The sequence below is a fragment of the Hyla sarda genome, chromosome 5 (genome assembly GCF_029499605.1).
Source record: "Hyla sarda isolate aHylSar1 chromosome 5, aHylSar1.hap1, whole genome shotgun sequence".
Lineage (NCBI taxonomy): Eukaryota > Metazoa > Chordata > Amphibia > Anura > Hylidae > Hyla > Hyla sarda.
The window spans coordinates 33,783,728-33,810,886 of NC_079193.1; the positions used below are offsets into that span (position 1 = coordinate 33,783,728).

At 42.2% G+C, this 27,159-nt stretch overlaps 1 protein-coding gene across 4 annotated transcripts in view; it reads left to right on the top strand.

Moving 5' to 3' along the window:
* Window positions 1-27,159, top strand: part of LOC130273044 (macrophage mannose receptor 1-like) — a 227,650-nt gene that overhangs the window by 169,079 nt on the left and 31,412 nt on the right. For 3 of the 4 annotated variants that reach the window (XM_056519204.1, XM_056519205.1, XM_056519202.1), the window contains exons 25-30: window positions 3,853-4,018; window positions 5,607-5,756; window positions 15,141-15,257; window positions 19,718-19,885; window positions 22,150-22,185; window positions 25,077-25,452. In XM_056519204.1, coding sequence (XP_056375179.1) covers window positions 3,853-4,018; window positions 5,607-5,756; window positions 15,141-15,257; window positions 19,718-19,885; window positions 22,150-22,185; window positions 25,077-25,303 — 864 coding nt within the window. In that variant the 3' untranslated portion in view covers window positions 25,304-25,452. Of the gene's footprint in view, window positions 1-3,852; window positions 4,019-5,606; window positions 5,757-15,140; window positions 15,258-19,717; window positions 19,886-22,149; window positions 22,186-25,076; window positions 25,453-27,159 lie in introns of those variants that run through there. The other variant, XM_056519206.1, reaches the window with a different exon arrangement.

Below are 27,159 nucleotides of genomic sequence, written 5' to 3' on the forward strand. Positions count from 1 at the left end.
TCCTCGGTTACTACCACAGATAAAATATGGCGGGATTGTATGCGCCATGTCCCTCAGAGCCCCCCATGTTCTCCAGCGGTGATCCCTCTGGACTTGCTAAAACTCTATATACCTGACCTAGACCTTAAAAGATGGCATGCTGCCGGTATTTACTCGATTAGGGACATCCTTGATGATCACAGCTCAGTACACTTCTCTACAATTAGGGGAAAATATCACTTATCTAATAAGGAATTCTGTAGAAGTCTTCAAATAAGAAGTTGTCTGGACAAAGGGCTTCTGAATGAGGTCAAAGTCTCGCCGAGACTCCTAGGTTTTCTTAACGTGTCTGATAGCCAGACGAGGGGCATCACCTTTTTCTATGACCTGTTGGGTAACAAATCAGAAATATCTAAGTTTCCTTTTATGCAACGTTGGGAGAGTGACCTGGGCAGTGAGTTTTCCCTGGAGCAATGGCAGGCGGCCTTCCGACTCGTATCATCTACATTCAAATGTACGAACCATCAGGAGGCGATGTTTAAAACAATGTACCGATGGTATTTTACTCCCCATAGACTGCACCGAATAGACCCAAATTGCCCCCCCTGTTGTTGGCGAAATTGTGGAGGAGTCGGAACGCTGTTTCATCTGCTATGGGACTGCCCTGCTATCCAGCCTCTATGGCAGAGTATAGGTAGAGTTGCCACGAGGCTCCTGGGCCTTCAGATTCCGCTAAAACCGTGCACTGCCCTGCTGTTGATAGACTTCCAAGACTATCCCTCCACAGCTAGAACACTGATGGCTCACCTTTTCATGTCCACTAAACTGCACATCGCTAGAAAGTGGAAGTCCACATCAGTACCTACCCTGTCTGATATTTTGACATATGTAAACCTTTCCTGTGCCTATGAGAGAACTTATGCCCTTGCTAACTCTGCTGATGCGAAATTCCTCAGAGAGTGGGACATGTGGATTCATAGCCCACACTATTTCTCTTAACCTGTTCTATTGTCCATTATCCACTTTCCTCTTGCTCTTCCCTCTATGTCTTCTTGTATGCTCCTCTCCTCGCTCTTCTCTACCGGCACACTCTGGCCGTGATTCGACACATGACGCTTAGTGGCATTAGATATTCACATCCACTGTTTTCTGGTATCTTTACTACCGTGGCTAGTAGGAGGTATTAAGCCTCTGTTTATTTTCTTTGTTTATTTCTTTGTTTATTCAGTCTACTCCAACTACCTGTTTCCATCCGTAGATGCTTCAGCTTGCATCTGCATATGCTGTCTATGTCTGTTACAATTCTGGTTGCCCAAGCTCTCACATGACATTTACCTTACAGTGTTTCGATACGACCATCATCGAGAGCTATATTGGACTTTTTTAGTTTTGGAGGAACTATAATGGACTCTACTAGACTTGTCTCGAATGTTGTCTATTTTTTTCTTTCTCTCTGTGTTTATTTTTTTTTTTTTTTTGTGTTCGTTTATACGTGATGGTCCTTCTGTCAAAGGACCACCCTGTTCATTCCACTGTTGTCTGGACACATATGTCCTGGTGTTACTTGCTTATGTTTATTATAAAATGAATAAAACATTTAAAATGAAAAAAAAACCTATATAAGTAGGGCATCATTTTAATCGTATGGACCTACAGAATAAAGATAAGGGGAGATATTTATCAAAGCTGTCTATGTCCCGCATCAATATAGACCAAACTACAGAGGGTTAGGCTGATCTACTGTGCGCCTAATTTATCAAAAGGTGCAAGGCTCTTGATAAATTCTGTGTACAGACTTCATGATCTATGCTTTAGACTGTATTTAAGCGTGCTCCAGCATGGTCTGACATTTCGGCGTACTTTCAGCCGATGCGACTTGTCGCTGAAAAGTCACTTTTGATAAATTCAGCACCAATGCATTTTTTATGCATTTCCGTCTAAAATAGACTAGAATGCATCATGTTCTAAAAATACTCTAGAGCAAAAGTTGCAGAAAAGTCACACATATTTAGACTGCGACTTTCTCTGCGACAAATTTATACAGGAAAAAACAGTCTAAATACTTTGATAAATATCCCCCATTGTGTCATAAGATGAGGATAAGGTTTTAACGAACAATGTACTGCGTAGAAACGCACAATGATTTTTTTTTCCTTTTCACCGTAGATTTTTGGGTAAAATGACTGATGCCATTACAAAGTAGAATTGGTGATGCAAAAAATAAGCCATCATATGTATTTTTAGGTGCAAAATTGAAAGGGTTATGATTTTTAAAAGCTAAGGAGGAAAAAAAAAAACAAATGCAAAAGCGGAAAAACCCTCCGTCCCCAAAGGGTTAATAGCTCATGATCGCAGCAGATCTCAGAAGTGAGCCCGGTGGGATCAATCCCTCAGCCCCTGTACTGCTACTCCCAACATGGAACAGACTCTCTTCCATGATGGGGTAGTAGTACATACACTACTGTAGTCTCCCCAGCCACCCACAGACTCCCACTGCCGGGGGAACTACTACTCCCACCATGGAAACGAGTCTGTTCCATGATGGGAGTAGTAGTACTCTGGCTGCGGGAGTCTGTAGGCGGCTGACTTTTTCACAGTTAACGGATGAAAAAACTGATGCAAAAGGATGAATCAGTTTGCATCCATTTGTTAGTATGGTCCGTTTAGCAGCAATGACAGGATAATAGCTGGACAGGAGACAACGGCAGTGTGAACCTAGCCTTATACATATTTTGTTATACAATAAACAGATAAGACACCAAGATGTCCTAATATAGACTGGAAAGCTGAGACCTCAAGGGTCTGCAAAGGAAAAATGGAGAAACCCCTTGCTCCAGGTAGATTAACCCTTCAAATGCCATTTTCAAATCATGACTGTGGCACGTGAAGAGTGCCACTTACCTGCAGCAGCAGCCCGGGTGATCGCCCACTCCTGCAATCCTCTTCTCAGTGTCTATGGCAGCTGGGGGTCTTGTAAAGGCCATGAACGTCTGAATATCTGGCTGTGCTTTGCACAATAACTGAGTATATTGCCTGTCAGCATTATGCTGATAGGCTTAATATACTGCACTAGAGACCTAGGGCAGGGTATTATACCAGCCATCTGGTGACCACTGTTAGGACCAGCTCTGCCTATAGGCAAAATAGGCAGATGCCTAGAGCGGCCTCTCCTGGGGGGGGGGGGGGGGGGGCTCTGCCCGCCCCAACAAAAGCAACCAGCTAGCTTTTCCCCGATCAGCCAGTGCAGCCCTGATAGCACCCCCCCCCCCCCCCACATATGTTGGAGGAGAACAGCACGCAGCGCTCCACTGATGTCACCCCCTCTCCCCTCTCACCCCCACCATCATGCTGGAGGAGCACTGCAAGCAAAAACAGGGATCCACTGTGAAAGTGCCCCAACAGCAAAATTAGCTTTTGCCAAGGTTGCAAAAGTCCTTGCACCAGCCCTGACCAGTGTCAATCCTTGTGGGACTAGTGAAAAGTAAAATAAAAAGTAAAATTAAAATGTACATGAAATTCAATATTTTTAAAAATTCCCATAATTGCAAGAAAACAATTAAAGTCAAACGTTTTCCCCCAAAAATACATTTCCGAAATTTGCCCTAACATAGGACCTTCATGTCGAAAAAGAAAACCAAGTTATGGCTCTTGTAAAGTGGCAACACTAATTCTAAATATTTTTAAAAGTTTTTATTATGGCAATATAGTAAAAAAAACTATAAAATGTGGTATCACTGTAATTGTACAGACCTACAGAATAAAGATATCATTTTATATTTATCGCATGGTATGAATTTAAAATGCAAAAAATGAGCAAAACCAGCAAAAAATAAAAATAAAAAAAAAATGTTATAAAAATTATAATTCTTTCAGACTAAAAACACATATAAATGGGTTGATAACTGGAAAGTGCGCTACACAAAATGGGCGGCTGAGGAGCCAAGCAAAGACCTTTCCTGTGTATATGTGGATACGGATGGACAATGGAAGACATCATCTTGTAATGAGAGTTATTCTTCAATCTGCAAACAAACAGATGGTAAGTGATCATTTCCCAGCTGCCTAAGGCTAGGTTCTCAGTTTTGTGGAACCCTGATACAACAGCTGATACCTTTTCCTGATCCCGTCGGGAAGTTGAAAACAGATGAAGTGGGTAAGTAATGCAATTTATGTAACTCCCATTGACTCTAATAAAAGTTGTACAAATAGCTTAGCCCCGCGAGCTATGCTGTTTATGTAACGCCAGAATAGCTAGTCTTGCATACAGGCCTGGTGGGGGTTGGGTAGCTGAAAAGATAAGATGGATATACCTCTTTAGGTAATTCAGGGAACCAATCTGTGCGTAGGTGCTAGATAATCATTAAGAAATTTTGCCCAATAAAAAAAAAGATGGAAACCAAATAGCCTATTATAAGTCAATGTGATCTTGTATTATCACAGATCAAGAATTGAAGGGGTATTCCGGGCAAAAACAGATTTCTGATCACGCTGGGCCCACTGCTGGGACCCCCCGCAATCTCCCAAGCAGTTCCAACATTCCATGCGGGACTGCGTCTCCAGTTTCGGAAACCTCCGGGTTTCTTGGACTGGGGATGTGACGTCATGCCACGCCCCTTCCATTCATGTCTATGGGAGGAGGCGTGGCAGCCGTCATGCCCTCTCCCATAGACATGAATGGAGGGGAGATGTAGGAGAGAGAAAAAGAGACGGGGGCGCTCCCTTCGTATATGTATACCGACTTAGTGTGACCCTCCACCACACCTAAGTGATATACTCACCAGATAGAGTTGCAAGCCTTGATCCCAGGTTTCCCGGGGTCAGTGCATGTAGTGGGCCGGTGTAAGTATGGTATTGGTAGGTATTGGCTGCCGCACTCTGACCAGGACTGGACCCTTGTGCAAGGGTCAGTATAAGCAAATTGTGGATATTGGGGAAAAAAACGGTCTTAGAGGCGCTGCACAAAAGTGGACTGCACAAAAGAGACTCGAGCCAGCACAGGACAATTATTATTTTATTTGACAATGCGGACGATGCGTTTCGGCACACAGAGAGTGCCTTCCTCAGGTCCAAACATAAAGTGTTAGGGTGTCTACTGGGCAAAAGACCACCAGAGTGCACAACTCCTTTAATCATGAAGAATGTCCTCCATGTTTCCAGTTCCTGCTTTTAAACATTAAAGGAGTACTCCACAGTGTTTAACATCTTATACCCTATCCACAGGATAGGGAATAAGTGCCTAACAGCGCAATGTCCTACTGCTGAGACTCCCCTGTGATCTTGATTTTGAATTGAGAGGGATTGAAATCCCTGCTTCAAACATTCTCTATGGGAGCAACAGAGACAGGGAGATTCAGGCACCATTTTGGAGATCACGGGGGTACACCCAATCACACACCTATCCCCTTTCCTATGGATAGGATATAAGTTGTCAAACGCTAAAGTACCCCTTTAATATTAGTCTGAGTCCAGAGATTCTCTGTGAATACATTAACATGGTTGCCTCAGTGTATATGCCGGCATGACAGGCCCTATAGTATTGGAGGAACACAATACACATATGTTTAAAAATGTGTACTGTTTATATGCATTGATGTTTTCTTGTATATTTTTTTTTTTCCATTTTAAAGTTGTTCCTCCCACTTACCTACCTGAAACACCTGGGGCATGCCCAAACACAACATCAAAGATCTGGATTCCCTTTCGTAACCATTGCTATTTGTTTGAATCATCTTCCTCTAAAAAGTGGTCTGATGCACAATTACAATGTCTTTATTATGGTAAGTTTTAGAAATACATGATAGATAAATAGAACTTATACCTAGTGTTGAGCATGAATATTTGAAATGCTAATGCAAATTTATGCGAATATTTATGCAAATATCGGTACTTCCAGACTGGACACTGATCCCTCCCTTCTTTTAGGTGTAAGATATAATTGCGCATGCACACTATGCGAATTTCATTATGAATTTTTGCATGAAAAAAAAAGAACGAATATAGCAAATATGCAAATTTCGCGAACAAATATATTCGCAAAATATTGGGAATCCGAATATGAAAATTATTTCATTTTATAGTGGTCACTATAATTGCTTGTTATACTGTAGATATATGGTGAGCAGAGGGTCTAGCATAAATGCTATGAAACAAATGTAGACACTTGGCTGGCAAGTTGTCAGGTTTGTTACAGCAAAATTAGGGTTGTAGTTAGTATGTGTGAGTGTGTACTTCAGGGGTCTTCAGGAGGGTGTTCCATAGTAAACTTTGCAAGGTCTCCCTCACCTAAATTTCCTTGGGTTACTCTGAGACATCACTGACCTGAGAAAATACAGAAGGGAGACTCCAGATGTTAGTCTGTCGATTTGGACAGGCCGGCCCAAGGGACACCTGAACCTAGTCCTTACTTTGTTAGAGGGCCCTTCAGCTTTGCTCTTGTCCCTAAAGCATCCACTTATGTTGGTACTAGCCCTGTAGCGGAACACGCTGTAAAGGTGTTATCTTGTTGCCTAAACCTGGAATATTGTAGTTGGAGGCAGACTCCCACTGAAGGTGTGAGAGCTGCTGCTGCGGGGGGAGGTTACTCCTTCTTTGGCCAAGGCAAGACTCAGCATGACCAGTATGTGTTTTAGGTCCATCCACTGTATCTGGGGACTAGGGTGGAGACAGGACAGCCCATAGACATGTTACCAACTTTACACAGTGAAGATAAGGATTTGGGGTACAGGCAATTAACCCCCTTGCACTTATAATGGCTTAGTGCATACAGAAGACATAATCATAGAAATAAAAATACACTTGCATAGCGATACATTTACAGACATACACCTGAGACTAACCTCAGGCAACAGTCACCTGAACAGTGTCAATGATAGCACAAGGTGACCATGCCCTAGGATACCACATATGTATATAAGAAGCTAATGCATAGGTATTCAAAAAGCACTTGGGGAAAAAAAAAAGTCTTATAAAGTGCAGCATAGGATATTTTTTAATTATAGATAATGATCTAATCATGTAGTTTACAGGAAATCAGGTGACACAGGAGAGACAAGTTCCTGTGACACATAAAACCATATCATTTTCTTGTTGTTTGGGGTGAGTGTGCATTATTTGGGCAAAAAAGGGGATTACTTAAGGTACATTTACACATACCGCCCCTGCTGCAGATTTGATGCTGCAGATTTCAGCTATTTATTTATATTGAATAAATCCTCAGCATCAAATCCACAGCGCATGCGGTACGTGTGAACGTACCCGTATATGTTTTTCTAATTTCATAATGACAACTAACCAAATAAAAAAAAGGAATGTAATACACTTACCTATTAGAGATGTGCTAACACCTAGGATTTTAATTTTTATTCTTATGCTGGTTTTGGTGTTTATCACTAGTAGTTTGATGAACAGTAGACGTCACTCAGAAGCTCAGTTATTCTCGTAGTGTGGCCATTCCTTGTTGGTTCGCCATTTAGTATTTCTTTCTTTCAGTGCAGCTCTTTTATTTAAAGGGGTTCTCCATGTTTGAAACACTACATTTAAAAAGTAAGGGGGAGGGCAGACCAGCAACTTACTAATTGGAAGTATTATATATACTGTGTTTTTATATATATAGATATATATAGATATATATAGGGAAAACACACAAGACCATTTGTACACTCTGTGCTCTGGCCGCTAACACTGCTCTGCCGGCGGGGATGGGATTCGCATCGAGGGACTCACCTCCCACACTTCCATGCCGGATCTTCAGTGCCCCTAGCCTGAGATTAAGCGACCCTTATAGCCTGTTAGCCTACCCGTGTTTCCAGACCTTCCGCTACGTTTTTAGACTCCGCACCTTTGCCGCCTGCCTTGGCATTCTGCTACGTTTGACTATGCTACTGCCTTGTCCTTCAGTACCTCACCTTGTCCAGCTACCTGTGTGTGGTTGAGCCGTGTCGGGGGTAGCGACCTGGGTGTCGCCTGCCGCAGCAAGCCCATCCTGCCTTGCGGCGGGCTCTGGTGAAGACCAGCGGCACCTTAGACTCCGCTCCCCGATATGGTCCGAGTCATCAGACACTCAGGTCAGTGGATCCACATCCAGCACCGTTACAGCCATGCTTCTTGCTGCTGCTATGGGGCAGAATGTGGAGAAATGATGTCCATGGTGCTGACTGTGGATAGGGTTGCCACCTGACCAGTATTTTACCGGCACAGATGGTATTTTTTATATTCTGTGGTATAGAAAGGTCACCTGGATTTGCAGCTGAGAGTTAAAGGATATGTGACAGGATGAGATGGCAGTTTAGAATGGAGGCAGTTGGAGTGGGGGTAGGGGGAGAGATACGGGAACATTGAAGACTCATGGGAAATGTAGTCTTCGGTTTATAAGCAGTGAATGCTGTGGGAGCAAGGGGCATCGTTTAACTGAGCATCATTATAAAAAATCACTAAAAACAGCTCTACTAGGCACAGCGACTATATATTAATGCACCACATGCATTATCTGAGGAATCGTGAAAGTCGGATAACCCCTTTAAGGCATTGTCCCCCACTTTAACTCCCAACTGTCTCTCATCCAAAGCTTGACAAATCTCAGGAACCAGGTCATCATGGCGACTGAGAATTTTATCCTGGCTCCTATGTGTTTTTCAGCCTAAGCATCGGCAGCAGTGTATAGTAGTTGGATACACCCGGCAGCTGATGTATCCCCTTCAAATCTAGGGCTGAGCCACCTGTGCAGAGAAGGGCACTGCTCTGTGCTTTCCCGGGTGGTGACCAGCGGTAGCTCTTTCTGCACTTCCTCTCATTGAAAGGGCTATTGTGCTGCCTCCTAAATGCACTTGGCTGCGGCATTGCCGGAGAGGAGTGGCGGCAGAGGGTGTATCCTGGCCTCAGTCACTTTGTGCCCCTTCAACCTGCAGGGGAAGCTGTCATCAGGAGCGAAGGACACAGCCAGAAGGTGACCAGAGGACGTCGCCTTGCACTGTCCCCGCCAACCAGGTTGGTGCTGCAGGCCCTGCCATGTGTGGGAGAGACGGAGGACTGTACACTCAGCCCCTGCCCTGCAGCCTGCTCCTGTCCAGGTGATCAGGTGATAACTCTGCTGTCACCTGCAGTGCTGACAGCCAGCCCCAGGCCCCATGCTGAATCCTCTGTCACCCTCCCTCCTGCTGTTCCTTCTGTCATTGCTCTCACCCTCCCTCCTGCTGAACCTCCTTTCACCTTTTTTCCGGCTGCACCTTCTGTCACTGCTGTTACCCTTTCTCCTTCTGTACCTCCTGTCACCCCTCCTCCTGCTGCACCTCTTTTCATCCTCCCTCCTGCTATACCTTCTGCTGTAAAAGTATTTAAAAAAATACTTTTAAAAATATAAAAAAAATCTCACCCTAATTGGAATTCTAATTAAATTTCAAATTAAAAAAGTTAAAAAAAAAATGCATTCATTAAAGGGGTACTCCGACGCTAAGACAACTTATGCCCTATCCAAAGGATAGGAGATAAGATGCCTGATCGCGGGGGTCCCGCCGCTGGGGACCCCCACAATCTTTCATGCAGCACCCCGCTATCATCAGCCTCCAGAGTGAACATCGCTCCGGGTCTGATGACTCACGATCATGGGGCCGGAGTATCGTGATGTCACGGCTCCACCCCGTGTGACGTCATGCTCCGCCCCCTCAATGCAAGCCTATGGGAGGGAGCGTGACAGCCGCCACACCTGTTTCTGTTGTATTTTTTAATGTTATACCTGTTAATATTTTGTATCCTCTTTGGTTAGGTTTGTTACATAGCTTGTTGGTTGTCCCTAGCCTGTAGTCAGTGTACTTGAACTGTGTCTTGACCCGTATTCATACCTGTCTATTTTGTATCCTTTATGGCTAGGCTGGTTCCATAGCTAGTTGCTTTTTCCCTGACCTGGAGTAGGTTTGTTTTTTGTATTTTGTATTCCTTCATGGTTGGAGTTTGGTTCTGATGTTTGTCTAGTGTGAATTAGTTCAAGTGAATCCTGTTCTATATAGTTTTCGGATTTCAGATGACCTTCCATCCCCTGCATTCCTGGGTTAATCTTGCCATTATATTGACACATTAACCTTCCTCTGTTATATTATTATACCTGTTGCATCTTGCTTTGGTTTTTAGGTTGTTGTCTGTACGCATTATACTTTCTTCTATGATTTCCTGATATCTGTTTGTATCTATTTTGCATTCCTGCCATTATTTAGTATCCTGGTTTCCTGTCTTTCTTAGCTTGTTGCCATTGGTATCCTGACTTGTATCCCCGACCTTGTACAATTCTGTTTATTGTTTTGAATCATGTCGCCCCTGTACTTTAGAAAAATCCTCCAGCTCCTCCTAAGTAGTGTTGAGCGGCATAGGCCATATTCGAATTTGCGATATTTCGCGAATATATGGACAAATATTCATCATATATATCGCTAAATTTGCATATTCGTAATATTCACGTTTTATTTTCGCATATGCGCAAATTAGCATATGAAAAATTAGCATAAACAAAAATTTGCATATGCAGAAATTAGCATATGCGAAAATTCGTACACCAGTCTCACACAGTAGTAATAGAGCCTTCTTTACACCACACAAGCTGGAAGCAGAGACGGGTGATCACTGTGATGTGTACTGTGAAAAAAAGAAGAAAAATAAACAATATTCGTAATTACAAATATATAGTGCTATATTCGCGAATATTCACGAATTCGCGAATATGCGATATTCGCGAATAAAATTCGCATTGCGAATATTCGCGAGCAACACTACTCCTAAGGGACAAACAAGGCACTGCCTGTAAAACAGGTCATAGACCCATAACAGGTCATAGACCCATCAATGTACATGTATAACATGTTTCGAAACTGGACAGGTTTCTTCCTCAGATACAAGGTACATAATGAAACACACAATTTATATACACTCCCACGGCCACATGATCGGAAATGACATGTATAAAATTAGCATACAAGGCATTACAAAACAAACACCATAATTTCATAAAAATACCTTTTCATAAAAAATTATTAATAACTTTCAATATGAGGTGTATAAAACCTTTTATTTTATACTGAGGTATGTTCAATAACTTCATTTAGTCCTTCCGGTGTCAGCGTGTTAAATCACAATATCTAATAGGACCTGTACTTTAGTCAGGGGAGGGACTGGCTCCAAGTTGTGAAATTGTCGCCTAGGGCGATTACACAAGTAGGCAATGAAAGGGATTTTGAATAAGCTCAGGGTGCACTATTCTCTTCCCTACGCAACATTATGTGACAGTACCACTTTGGAATGCATATGACTTTTTGATATTTTTTTTTCTGTTTTTCAGGAGGTGGATTAACAAAATATTTCTTTTTTTTTTGCTTTGTTTAAGCCCAAGAAAAATGTCCAGCAAAAAAATTCCCTTTTATTTAGATCAAAGTAAAAAGCATGGACATACAAAAGTGGTCACAAAATAAGATAGGCTTGACACGTTTTGGGGGTTACTCCTAAATCATAAGTACTGGTGAATGCCATCCATGATTCCCTAAAATAGACCCCACACTAATGTCAAATGAATTGCACCTGGCAGTGTCTTGGTTTCCGTTAATATGATTCGCTGAGAGAGAAAAACAGCTAGTATTAAAGGGGTACTCTGCCTACAGACATCTTATTCCCTATCCAAAGGATTTGTTGAGAATGTTGGGTTTGGGCATCCGGATAAGTGACATCACGCCCCCTCCATTCAGTGACATTCATCATGCCCCCTTCCATAGACTTGAATGGAGGGGGTGTGGCGTGACATCACGTCTCTGGCTGCCCCAAACCTTTAGATAAGGGATAAGACCAGGCCGTTCGCTACAGGACAGGCAAACCCAGCAATTGCTTGGGGCCCCGAGCTGCCTGGGGGGCCCCGAGCAGAACCAGTGCTTGCCCGTCCTGTAGCGATTAACAATCCTGCTCTTGGAGTTTGTGCTCCGGGCCCCAGGCACCCAAACAAGAGGGCCCCCGAATGTCTGACATGTTTTTAAAATAAACTAATTTGCAGCTTTGGAGTTCTTCTCACCTCACCACAATCACGCTCCCCCACCCCCGCTGCATTTGGTGTCTTCCCTAGACCGGACTCTTCTCTCAGCTGTCTGAGCAGGAGGAGGGGGAGCAGAGAGCTGTGAGGAAAGGAGATCACAGAGGCTGTCCAACATGGGGCCTGACTAACGTAGGTGTCCCTGCATGTATTTGTGTGTAAGTGTGTGTGTGTGTGGATATATATATGTGTATAAGCATGTGTGTGTGGATATATATGTGTGTACATATGTGTATGTCTATGTACTGTGCCTGTGTGTGTGTGTGTTACTACTGTGGATGTCTATATGTAAAGTGCATGTGTTTATCCATACCAGTGTTTCCCAACCAGGGTGCATCCAGTTGTTGCAAAACTACAACTCCCAGCATGCCCAGACAGCCAAAGGCTGTCTGGGCATGCTGGGAGTTGTAGTTTTGCAACCTCTGTAGGCATCCTGGTTGGGAAACACTGATCTATTCTGTGTGTGTATGAAGCATGTATAGTATGTAATGTGTGCAGTGTGTATTTGTGTGTGTATGATGCATGTACAGTATGTAATGTGTACAGTGTGTGTGTATATGATGCATGTACAGTATGTAATGTGTACAGTATGTGTATGTTTGAAGCATGCATGTACAGTATGTAATGTGTACAGTGTGTGTATGATGCATGTACAGTATGTAATGTGTACAGTATGTTGTGTGTGTGTATGAAACATGTACAGTATGTAATGTGTACAGTGTGTTGTGTGTGTATGAAGCATGCATGTAAAGTATGTAATGTGTACAGTATGTTGTTTGTAGGATGCATGTACAGTATGTAATGTGTACAGTGTGTTGTGTGTGTATGAAGCATGCATGTACAGTATATAATGTGTACAGTTGTTATGTGTGCATGAAGCATGTATGTACAGTATGTAATGTGTACAGTGTGTGTGTATAATACATGTACAGTATGTAATGTGTACAGTATGTTGTGTGTGTATGATACATGTACAGTATGTAATGTGTACAGTGTGTTGTGTGTGTATGAAGCATGCATGTAAAGTATGTAATGTGTACAGTATGTTGTTTGTAGGATGCATGTACAGTATGTAATGTGTACAGTGTGTTGTGTGTGTATGAAGCATGCATGTACAGTATATAATGTGTACAGTGTGTTATGTGTGCATGAAGCATGCATGTACAGTATGTAATGTGTACAGTATCTGTGTGTGTATGAAGCATGCACGTACAATATGTAATGTATACAGTGTGTTATGTGTGTATATAATGCATGCAGTGGCAGATTCAGGGGGGAAACGGGGCAATTGCCCCGTCCCGTGCATGCGCCCATTGGAAAGCAACGCGGAGGAGCGAAGCATTGAACAGGACATGTGCTGGCCAAAATGGTAAGTGACCAGCGGCACATCAGCTTCAGTGCTCCGACCACCGCTCCTCCAGTCCCGGGACCTTCTGCTATGTTGGCCGGACAAAAGAAGCAGTGGTCAGAACACTGAAGTAGGGCAGTAAACAGACATACAGCCTCCAGCCATACACTGTATGGCTGGAGGCTGTATGTCTGTGGGGGAACATACTACACCTAATGTGGGGGGACTATACTGCACCTAATGTGGGGTAAACTATACTGCCAACCTAATGTGGAGAACTATACTGCACCAAATGTGGAGAACTATACTGCACCTAATGTGGGGGACTATACTAATGTGGAGAACTATACTGCACCTAATGTGGGGAACTATACTGCACCTAATGTGGAGAACTATACTGCATCTAATGTGGGGAGAACTATACTGCACCTAATGTGGGGAGAACTATACTGCACCTAATGTGGGGAACTATACTGCACCTAATGTGGGGAACTATACTGCCTAATATGGGGGAACTATACTGAACCTAATGTGGGGGAACTATACTGCACATAACGTGGGGGACTATACTGCACCTAATGTGTTGAACTATACTGCCTAATATGGGGGAACTATACTGCACCTAATGTGGGGAACACTGCTAGCCTAACATGGGGGGAACTGTGCCACACCTAATGTGGGGGGAACTGTGCCGCACCTAAGGTGGGGGGAACTGTGCCGCACCTAACTTGGGGGGGGGTGGGACTGTGCCGCACCTAACGTGGGGGAACTGCGCTGCACCTAATGTGGGGGCCTCGTATAGACGTTCGCTCACGTCGCGCTCCCAGCATTCAAGGGCCGGTGTTACTACGTCCTGATGCTGGCCCTAGAGCGTGACGTGCGTTAACATAATTGGGGGGGGCCTCCATGTCCATTTTGCTTGGGGCCCCCAAATTCCTTTAAATGGCCCTGGATAAGACGTCTAGGGGAGAAGTACCCATTTTACCCTTACTAAGTCAGTACTGCAGAGATAAATATTTACAAATACATGTTTACATGAAATTACATCTCATAACGGGATAATTACAAGCAGAAGAAACAAAGCTTTTTTGCTAATTTTTTTAAATAATTATCTTTTGTAAATATATATTGTTTCTTTAGCTTGTAATTATCCTATAATGACCTCAGGTAAACATGTATTTGTAAATATTTATCTTTGCATCACTGGAAAATGTTATTGGTCAGGTCATGGCGGTTGTGTATTTTGATTTTATTTTTTTATGTTTTATATTTTTTAAGAGATGTAAAGTGAAAATATATTTTTTATTTTTTGGTGGATGGCTGTTTTTTTTATATACTTTATTTTATGTGCATTTAACTTTTACTTTTTTTTTTTTACTTTTACTAGTCCCAGTGGGTAACTATCATTAGAAAAAAAATTTTGATCGGACTGGGTCCCACTCCTGAGATCTACCGCAATGGCTAGTTATATGCATAATTGTACAGAGAAAAAGGACGTATCTGCCGACCAGGGAGCTTAGCACACTGCCGCTTGCTTCCCTGGCTTATCACTAGCGATTGCAGTAGATCTCAGGAGTGGGACCCAGTGCGATCATAAATTTGACATATCTGGGCAACATGTGAAGAGTTTTTTCATGGTAAGGCTTAAAGTGGAAATTATATAAAAAGAAATATGAGATCAGTAAATAAATTGTGTAAATCACGTACCTAGAGGAATAGAGATGACAAGCATGCCAAATTATTCACTGTTGAATTTTATAGGTGCCAGTTTAACTTCAATTGAGGATTCAATGGAACTGGATTTCCTCCTCCATCATACTGAGTTACTCAGTGACCGGCAAAGTATATTTTGGATTGGACTATACAAGAATGTGGAAGGTATAGTATCAGAACATTGTCTGTTTTGTCAGAGACCATTTATTTTTCATCATATTGTTGTGTTGACCATTCTGCAAAATAGACTTATTTATCTTGATTAATGAAGGAAATATACACAAGGCCTACCAGGTGGCAGATGGGCATTCCCTGGGCTGCCATATGTTTGGCATTGGGCTAAACTAAACAGTAGAGTCTAAGGGAAACTCTGTTTTTCACCCATTTACCGCCATATATAGATTTGGGCATTACTGCAGGGAACACCCTGGTGGCCACTTTTAGAGTAGTCTATGTTGGCAACAGCCGATAAATCTAAGTGCAGTACCAAAGCAGTAGACAATTGGAGTAACTTGGCAACCAGACATCAGAGTTAGTTTGTGTTTTATCAATACAAAGAACAAGCCAATATCAATTCAGGCAGAACTCTTAAAGTACGAAGAGCAGTCAATGGGTCAGGGCAGACAGCAGGTGAACAAACAAGGTCAGGAACCGAAGAAACTGAACAGTAAATACTGTTGTACAAACAGGGACCTATGAATCTTGTGTATAAGGCAGGGATATGATGAGAGAGCAGACAACAGCAGACTTACTGGACAATCGATTGGTTTAGGAAGAGAAATGTAAAAGGAATCAAGTATCTATAATGATGCTGGAAGGCAAAGCTTGGAATATACCGAATTAATATACCGAATTGTTTATGGTCCTAAGAATTGTGGGGCCAAGTTGTATTGAGTTCTGAAGAAATGACAAACCTTGTCCCTGAAATAAAAGGAGGGGCCCTGTGCTTTTTATCTGTATTAGTTTTAAAACAAGAGATGTCTTTGATGCTTATGTCAGAGAGCAAGGAGTTAAGCTAGGATTACATATGTCTGGCGTCCCGCATACGAAATCTCAACGCAACTGATGCCACAACTGATGACAACGTGCATCAGTTGTGTAGCATCTTGCGTACATTTTTTTCTGAACACTATATGCGCTGCCAGGCAACTGATATATGTAAAGGAGGCTTTAGAAAGAGATTTGTTGTTTGTGTACGATACATTTTGAAGCTCTACTTTTTTTCAGTTGTATTATTATTCTAGGAGAATTTAGCCCAGGGAAAAAACTCAACCAATTGTCTATTTAGGAGGGTGCAAAGCATCAAAGGGAATTTTCCCGAACTTGATTGACATAACTGTTCATCAGTCTGTGAGTGATAAGGAGAAGATGAGCTTGGCTTCTAAAAGTCTGCAAGTCCGATGTAAATAGAATGCTCCTGCCTAATATTATCTGCATAGGTAATCAATACACGGGAAATGTTTGATAAGCAAGGAGAGCTGGTAAGCTGCCAACTTGGACAACTGCTACCAAGATGACCATGTATTCTGAAGAACTTCAAAAGCCCAAAATAAAGTTGATAGATGTATGAGTCTATAGAGAATCTGGAACTGGCACAGGAAATAACAATATAATGTATTAGATTTTTGGTGAATGCCCTTGCTTTGTGCATATATAAAACAGCATTCTGATTCTGTGGCACAACCACAAGGCAAGTGGGATCAATATTAAAATGACATTTTGTAGACAAATTGTCAAAGCAGGACAATGCATATACCTTAACATTCTTGTCTATAGGGTGCCATTTTTGAAAAAGTCAAAGTAGGAGAAGAAAAAAGTATCAACAAGGCTGGCTGGGTTTTAAAGGGGTACTCCACTGCTCAGTTTGGAACAAACTGTTTCGAACGCTGGAGCAGGCGCCGGGAGCTTCTGACATCATAGCCCCGCCCCCTCAATGCAAGTCTTTGGGAGGGGCATTACAGCCATCACGCCCCCTCCCATATACTTGCATTGAGGGGGCGGGGTGGGACGTCAAGAGGGGGTGGGGCTATGTTCTCACGAGCTCCCCTGCCGGCTCCAACATTCGGAACAGTTTGTTCCAAACGCTGAGCAGTGGAGTACCCCTTTAAGATAATGGCAGGGTTGACAGACACCTCCAGAAAGTGTCACCACTTTTTCAAGGCCAGTTTGATTGCAAGTCTTCACAACACTCATACAATACTTCTTTTTATCACACAAAAGCTCTGGAAAATAAACTGCAGGGTAGACATTTCCATTTTCTCTCCTTATGAGAGATAAAGAAAACAGCTCCTGTGCCCACAGAAGAAGCGTCCACCTCTAAGAAGAATGGAATGGAGGGATCCGGTCAGTGAAAATTTAAGCTAAGGCAAAAGTATCTTTGAATTGTTAGAGAGTCCAGTTCTTGGCATTGGTAATGTTCATGGTTGAGGCAGTGATAAGAACCTACCAAAGTTGAATAATGGGGAATGAACTGTCATTAAAAGATGTCAGAGACCTAGAAACATTCAATGGCTTGGATACTTTGAAGACATGGGCACTTGAGATATGCAAAAAAAAAAAAAGCTTGAGCCATTCCATCTGCATGGGAATATCAGGAGAAGCTGATGTAGAAGACTGCAGTGGTCTTAGGAAAGTGGAGGTCAGCTGACTGTGCTGAAGCATCCAATGGACACAGTCAGTCTTTCATTATCTTATTCAGAATCTAGTTATCCAATTTGATGGAGAAATACCTGGCAGGTCATTGACATCTAGTTGTTCCTTTTACAAGGATGCCATCAAGGCCTGATTATTCCGTGTGACCTTAGTATTCATTTTTCAAAACTGGATAGCACAACGAAAAATGGAGAGAGAAGCAATCAGAGGAGCCCACTCTGGCTGCTTAGCAGCCCCCTGGAAGGAAGAAGTCTTGCAAGTTGGACATCACCAGGTCAGTTCTCTCCCAGAGACATAATACTCTGTCAAAAACTTAAAATCTAAGGTACGCTGGTTGAGAAATCTCTGCAGCATTTGTGGTTGCCATCATAGTAAGGACCAGAGGCACATGTAAACCAGGACTAAAGTATTCCGACTGAGGTAAAGTCAAGAAAACTGATGCAGAGGCCACTACTTCAGAAGCCTAAGTAGCTAGTGTGAGGATATTAAGATGAAGGAAAATGGTCTGTTGGACTGGTTTAGCATCTAAATCATAGGCTTCTGGAGGCCAACATCAGCAGAATTCATGGCCTAAGTAAATTGTGAAATTTGGTATATGTGCATCCCCTAGGTTGCTATGGGTTTAGGTTGGGCTAAACAGATGAGTGGAGTCTACCAGAGCACCTTGTTTTATGTTTTAATCCTTACACTGGACTTTGTAGTAGGGAACCCTATGGTAACAATCCTTAAGAGTTATCTCCATTACACTCAGACATAGGTCAAGGCTGACAAAGTTCTATCAATATGAAACGTGGTCAGTAGGTTAGGACAGGCAGCAGACAAACAGGCATGGTCAGGGAACAGTTTAAGAAACATAATAAATAGATCAGTAGAACACTTTCCCACCAAACAATAACCTGGAAACCTTTCTGTTCAGACAGGGAGTCATACTTTAAAGAGGTATTATCACTGTCACTCATCCTCCTGTTCACATAGCCCCTTATCTATCAATCTACATCTGGTTTTGCCCAAAGTCACAGGTTACCTATCATATCTAAATGAGCGCCAGTAAAATGCTATGGGCAATATCAGACAGTTTTGATTTTAGGCAGATTGATAAAACTGGGCCATAGTGTGACAGTATTGAAGCTGTAGTAGGGCAATGGTCGGCACAATCTGAAAGGTGGTGGTGCACAAGGAGAGAAGTAATACAGTGTAATGAAGGAGGTCCCAGCACTCACCAATGCAAGCAATTGATATTTTATTGTATATCCAAGTCACAGGACGCGTATCGGCACTTAGCCTTCCTCTGCTGTCCTGTGACTTGGATATACAATAAAAGTATTGAAGCTGTAGTGACTTCCATATTGTCTATAAAGTTTGGGACTACAGTACAGAAGTCAGTGCTTGACCTTGGTTATAACGGAAAAAAAAGGCCATTTTGAAATTTTAAGCTATAGTTCCATCTAACCAGGAACCTAAAAGGATATTTAAAGGGGTACTCTGCCCTTAGACATCTTATCCCCTATCTAAAGGATAGGGGATAAGATGTCTGATCATTAGGGTCTTGCTGCTGGGAACCCCCGCATTCTCCCTGTAGCACGCCGACATCTGGTTCACGGAGCGAGCTTCGCTCCATGCCTGATGACTGGTGATGCAGGGGCCGGAGGATCATGAGGTTAGGCCCCCTCCAATAGACTTGCATTGAGGGGGCGGGGCTGTAACATCATGATCCTCCGGCCCCTGCATCGCCAGTCATCAGGCATGGAGCGAAGCTCGCTCCGTGAACCAGATGTCGGCGTGCTACAGGGAGAATGCGGGGGTTCCCAGCGGTGGGACTCCTGCGATCCGACATCTTATCCCCTATCCTTTGGATAGGGGATAAGATGTCTAGAGGCTGAGTACCCCTTTAAGTAAAGAACACCCTCAAAGATACATTGAATATTCGATTTTTCAAATATACATTTTTGTGAAAAAAATATTTGTGTTCCTAGACAAATGGCTTTGGTTGGACAGTACACCAATTGACTTTGTAAACTGGAACAATGAAGAACCTCCCAAAGACTTGTTTACAAAGTGTTTGATGATGAATGCTATAACAGGAACATGGGACACTAAATGGTGCCAATTCATGGAAGGGTACATATGTAAGACATTAAAAAGTAAGTAGTTATAAACCTGTGTCACCACTTTTATTTTAGAAACATTTTTTTTTTATTTTTCTATTCATGGTAATACTGTATACCTCAAAACATGCGTCCAAGGTAGAGAGGCGGCACTCCAGACAGAATTTGTTTCTGCAGAATATGTCAGACATCTTAGGCTCCTCAATTTTCAGACACTTTTTCCCACCCATAGTGCCCCAAATGGTAAAAAGACATTCCTGGTAGAAGGTAGATTTCCCCAGTAGGTAGTTGGTCCCAATAAGTAGATGGGCCCTTCAATTAGATCAGTTGTTTTCCCCATTAGGAATATAGGTGCCTCTAGTAGGTTGGGTAGCTAGACCCCTGGTAGGTTCTTAGGTGATCCAGATAGAGAGATAAGCCCCCAGTATCTAGATAGGTACACCAATAGATAGGTCCCCTATCCTGTCTTGATAGGAGGAGCTTTCAGCTGAAGGCAGCACTCACTTTCAGGATCAAGGGCAAATGCTTGCGGTCCCCAGTCCTGGTAGGTGGTGGCACCCTAGGCAGGTGCCTATCTTCACCTACCCGTCCTTTCAGTCCTGGAGTGAAGCTTAGCGGGAAGGAATGGTGTCTGACAAGTAGGGGTCTGTCGCAAGAAAGTATCTGATAGGTGAGGATGTAATACTGTGCCATAAAGAACATCATCCACACAGGTACAGTAAGGATTAAGATTTTTTAATAGAAGCAATTTACAAATCTCAGTATATACAAGTTGTTCGGCACTGCTTACTTCTGTACCTATAGCGGGTGGACACTGAGTCGCTGTTGCGGCAGTGGACAAGGGGGTGCTCAGACAAAGAAGACGTAACCTTGGTATACTTGATGGAAGAAGGAAAAGTCGGCACTCACCGGTATTTCCAGTTCAGTAAGATTTATTGCACATACTCACAGCCTGATACATATCAAAGGGAGGACAGCAGATGGTAACTGGGGGGGGTATCACAGAGAGGCGACACCGATGTTTCGCACTGATTAGTGCTTCGACGGAAATACCGGTGAGTGCCGACTTTTCATTCTTCTATCAAGTATACTAATTTACAAATCTGTTTAACTTTCTGGAGCTAGTTGATATTTAAAGGAGTAGTCCGGCGCGCAATTTTCTCACTTTATCCCGTCCGGGGTGCAAAATAAAAGAAAACAAACTTTCTCTTACCTGCCAACGAGCCCCCGGTGCTCCGGTACAGGTGTTCGGACCCCGGGCTGTATTCTTCTTACTTCCTGTTAGCCCGGCACGTCGCACGGAGCTTCAGCCTATCACCTGCCGCAGCGATGTCCCGCCTCGGGGGCTCGTTGGCAGGTAAGAGAAAGTTTGTTTTCTTTTATTTTGCAGCCCGGACGGGATAAAGTGAGAAAAGTGTACGCCGGAGTACTCCTTAAAAAAAAAAATGTTTTTTTCCTGGAATACCCCTGTAACCTCCTTCAAATACTGAAATGGTTGTCAGAACATGGATCACATGACACAGCTAGGGGTTGAAGATATATGGATACAAGATAGCTGCCATTAGACACATTACACTGCTGGAGTACTGGTGATGATTTAGAATTGTTTTGGCACAAAAGTATAGATCACTATAAATGGATTTTTACTATTTGAACATAGGTATGAGTTCACTCCAGGAATGAACCAGACTATACATCTAATCTTATATACGGATGTATTTCTTTATGCATTGGATTGTGGATACAAGCTATGTTTTTGCCTTGAAAGTCAGTGCATATGGTTTCCTTTTTCCTACTGCAAAAGTTGTGTCATGCAGAGCTATTAAAGGTCACCCATACACATACCTCCCGACATTTCAGTCCCCATATACAGTAATATTAATCCTCACCTCCCCAAAATCTTCCAGAAACACCTACTTTTGGATACATTGTCGATGGACAAACGGCTAGGAGGTATGCCCACAGAGCGGCATGAGGCCTTATTGTATCTCTATGTGCCACCTACATCATACATATCATTATCTTATGTCTTATTTCATAGCTGCTGTTAGCTTGAAAAATATTGAATAATAATTCAAATATCCCCAGATGAATTTTCTGGGTAAACCTACCCGCATCTTGATGGCGGCTTTATGTCTTTGTACTCTAAGCAGAACATTGGAAGTTCAAAGGACAATGATTCCTCCATTACACTGAAATAATAAAAATGTGAACATGAGAACAAATCCAAAATTATAAAAGATTTTTTTTTCAAAATTCATGAAAAACTGATTTATAACCTGTTATTATTATATTCACAGCTCCACTGCCCACAGAAAAGATACCAGAGATACAAGGTATAGTAGAGACAACATCTACTACTTATGTATTTTCTATTGTATAAAGCCAATCAAGATACCATTGATACATCAAGTATTCGTACATACATTATAAGCACTTTATTCTAAAAAAAAAATGACTCCTATAATGTGGGTTGGTTAGCAGATCTCATATCAAGAGCTATCTTTATATCTACAGTATCTATCTTTCAATTTATCATTATCTATCTATCTATCTCATATCTATTTATCTATCTCATATCTATCCACTTTAAGTTACTGTATATAAAGGGTAGGTGGGGCATATACCTTGGGACCTCAACCAGGTTTTTATTTGGCAGCAGAGTCTTAAGGTCACCTCTGGGCTGCGGAGTGACTGCGCCCTCTGCACAACCTACATTTAGGCCTTTGCATGCAGCATTTATTACAAAGGGTCCAAGTTCTGTTCTTCTTGTCAATCGCTATGATTCCCCATTTATCTGCATTTAGGAAAAATCCACTGGTGCAATTTTTATTGCCGTAGGAAAATAGACATACAGTAATATATTGTCAGCCGGTCTGGCTTTGCCTGTCTCTCAGATAAACAGATGATCAGATGTGTTAACTTCTCTGATGTATATCTATTGGGCTTACATGGTCTATCGCCTAGAGCAAAAGATTTTGTGCTTTGAAAAAAAACTAGTTTTCAGGCCACAAATATTTTTCTATATGGAGCATTAGGCGAAACAGCTGTCGTGCTCTATGTCTCACTGTGGGGCTCTGTTTTCTACATCGTGTGAAAATGGCAACCACACAACATTGAAAGGCAGCAGTGCACCAGCCATTGCATCTGCAGACAAGTATATGTAAGGATGAGAGACTGTCGCATGCATACATACACTTCATTAATGCACACCATAGAATGTTCTTTCCATGAAACTTTACACCGATAGAGGAAAGTACATACAGAAGCAGGGACTCCTGTTAAAAAAGTAAAAGTAGCGCGCAGTGTATCAAGTTGGCAACAGCTGCATCTGTAGCTTTATAATGATTAAATTCCACTTTCATTGATGTTAATATTGATATAAATGATAGTAATGTTTACCTGCATAAGGTTAAGTGTAACGCCCCATGGGTGTGGACCCATGGTGCGACAAGTGGCAGCCGGCCAGACAGGCAGTATGGGGCAGAACTGACACGAAAATACCCTCAAACGCAGCAATGGGGATTAATGTGTTTATTTACAACGTATTATCAAAAGGAAAATACCATAACAGGCCGGGGTCATCAGCCAGACAGGCTACAGGACAGGGAAAGACATCCTTGCTGAAGCCCAGAACAGCAGGTGGTGCACTGGCAGGTTTAAAAGGGTTATCAAAGAATCGAAAAAGAGAGCTAATTTCTTTCAAAAACCGCTCCCCCTCTGTCTCCAGGTTGGGTGTGGTTTTGCAGTTCAGTTCCATTGAAGTGAATGGAGCCAAGTTGTAATACCACATCATGCTATAGACAGACAGGGAGCTGTTTTTGAAAGAAATTAGCTCTGTTTCTGGATTCCTTGATAACCCCTTTAAATAGGGAGGAGTGTCCATTAGGAAGTGCATGCTGACTCTATAAAATAGAGCCAGTATTTGCATGCGGCCCCCTGTGGACAGAGTGGAAACAAAGCAGACAGGAACATGGAACAAAGCAGAGTACAAATACCAGGAAACACAGCAAAAACAAAGTACAAAGAATGTCACCCGGCACTGGTAAGACCCAGGGCACATGGTACGCTGGTGGTTGCCAACCAGCAGTATTACAACTAGGATTCCTTACAGGTTTTTATGGCATTTTTTTGGATAACGGCCACTGCAGTTTTTGAGCCTAAGCCAGAAGTGGATCCAGCAGGAAGGAGAAGTCTAAGGCTGCATTCACACTGTGGTTTGAGCGTATGGCTGCTGGATCCGGCTGGGGGAGGAGAAAACCATGCGCTCCTGTACCCCAGCCAGTGCCGAACTCCATTGACTTTATTGAGCCGGTTCATTAAAGTCAATGCAGTTCGGTGCCGGTCCGGCTGGGGTATGGGAATGCGCGGTCTTCCTCTTCCCCAGCCGGATCCAGCAGCCGGATACTCCAAACGCAGTGTGAATGCAGCTGAAGTCCTTTCTTTATATTTCCCATTCTGCATACACTTCTGGCTTTGGCTCAAAACTGCAGTGACAGTTTTCCAAAAAACGCCAGAAAAAAAAACCTGCATGGAAACCTAGCCTAAACAGAAGTTATTATGGCAATTGGCATTGGAACCTCTATTGAGATCTGTCACAGATTTCCTCTTTTTGATGGGAAAATATTGCGTCATGCAATGATAGTTTTCCCATGAAGATGACAGTCACCTCAGCGGAACCTAAGGGACTGAACCTGATGATAAGTCAAGGTGGTTTGTCTTCTGGTGACCAATGTGTAATGCAACCAGCAGAACCTTTTGGCTTCTGTTATCAATGGAAGTCATTTTGTAACTGTTGGGGTCTTCTGATTCTACGTAGTTCACTTTTCCAGGGGTCCAAGGAACTAAAATGGAACACAGTCTACTTGTCCCTCATGAAAACCCACTTGTCTTGGTACACAAAATAATTTCAACCAAAATAGTACATAAATATGGTCTTTATTTATTATTAATTGCGGCGCCAATTGTACTTTGTAATGAAACCTTTCATTTTTCCATAACTTATGCTATGAAACAAAAAAAATGTATCCGTGAGGAGAAACTGATAAAAAATATATATATCCCGAGCCCGTGTCATAGAAGGGGAGTACTCTGTTGCTAGACATCTTATCCCCTCTCCATAGATTAGGGGATAAGATGTCTAGCAATGGAGTACCCCTTTAAGTGTGACCTCTATCTGTAGGATTTATATATGTAATAACCTTCTAATCCATATTTTCCTTTACAGAAGCGAAGCCCTCATATGGCATGCCCATTGGTGGGGTCATCCTGGTCATACTTATTATTGCCAGCGCGGCTATCGCAGTTTTCTTCGTTTACAGGAGGAAATGGAACAAGTCACAATCAGGCAATGGTTTTAATAACAGAATATACCTGGACAGTAGCTGTGAAGCTGGGACACAAGATGCAAACGTCTTAATTGAAAATATTGTACAAAGTGAACATGAAGATTAATTCATATATAATCCAACCGTCACTGCACAATAATATCCAGGCTCATATATAATCCCATATACAAAGAATAAATAAGACAGGTACATGCTCCAAACCATTACAAAAATGATGTAAAAAAAATAACAGTAAGCAAGTTATTGTAAAATAGGTAATGGATTATTCTTAATAAATTCTTCTTTTCTTATGTCTGTATGTTTATGATACATACAAATACATTTCATTGGAGTGCTATAATAACTTTCTCTCTTTAATATAATGAAGAAGTATAATGTTTATTTCTATAAAATAAGAAATTGTGTAGTACTGAGAATTGGTGCTTGCCACACCTCATCTAGGAAGGTCACTATATTCCTAGTCCTGTCTACAGTCCTTGGCTCAGGTATTATCCCTCTGCAAGGATACAGGTCTTTACAGAAAGGAGAACCAAGCTCTAGGGTGGCATTTGAGGGGGATCTCTTGCATCCTTGTCGTCCTGGTCCAGTCTCCAGTATGATAGACAGAGTCAGGGGGAGTCCCTCTCGGATATGCCAGCAGTTTGGTGTCGCAGCAAAGGCCATAGATGTAAGTAGAGAGAGGTCCTTTGCACAAGTACCATGGACCCTCCCCAAAGTTTGCTCAGTTGAATAGCAAAAACAAAAAATACGCTTGTTAGGGAAAGGATCTAACAATATCCAAGGTGCCCCACTTGGCACTGATAACCCTATATAACCCTACTAAAACGTAACTTATAATCATATACTTAAAAGATGACGTTATATTTAAAATCATCAATGTTGCCACAGAATCCCAAATATGACCAAAATAAATCTCAGTGCTTTTCAATAGAGAATGTATAATATGTCCTCTATACCATAGTAGCTGGTCACACTGAGTGGAAAACAATTGATATAGAAATAGATGTGTTAAACCTTATGCCGTAATCCTTAGGCTACTCATTCTGTGACAACAAAGAATTTTAAAAACATAACAGACACAGCCTCCCTGACATGTTTCGCTCTAATCGAGCTTCATCAGAGGTACATGCTCATGACAGTCATAAGCCTATTCCTCTGATGAAGCTCATTTAGAGCAAAACCTGTCAGGGGGGCTGTGTCTGTTATGTTTTTAAAGTTCTTTGTCACAGAATGAGTAGCCTAAGGACTACGGCATAAAGCTTAACACATCTATTTCTATATCAATGGTATAGACTGGATGTATTATAGAGGATTATAATGGTGAAGAGGATGTATTCTATGTTCTCTATTAATAAGCACTGAGATTTATTTTGTTTACATTTGTGATTCTGTGGCAATATTGGTGATTTTAAATATAATGTCATCTTTTAAGTATATTATTAAAAGTTATGTTTTATTAGGGTTATATAGGGTTATCAGTGCCAAGTGGGGCACCTTGGATAGTGTTTTCAGTTGAATAGGACACAAGCCAGTGCTATATCCAAGCAAGTGCAACACTAAGTTAGTCTACGTGCTCAAGGGACATTCCTAAATCCAGGTACAGTGAGAACACAGGATTAGAGATCCACAAGCAAGTCAAGTAGAAAGTAAAGTTGCTAAGTTTACAGCTGTTTTCCAAAAACCATGGCTTTTGGGGTCCGTCTGTCAGGGGCTACAACCCTCATCTCCAACCCATCATCACTCTCATCATACACAACCTTTTTTATGGCATGACAAACTTCACCTTTAGATTATCACAAAAGTTTAATTTAAAGGGGTTATCCAGCATAAGGTGATTTTAGTACGTACCTGGGAGGCAGTAATGGACATGCTTAGGAAGGATCTGCGCTTATCTTAGGGCTAAATGGCTATGTTGTGAGATTACCATTACACTGTGGCTAGCTTTTTGTGAACTGGTACTGT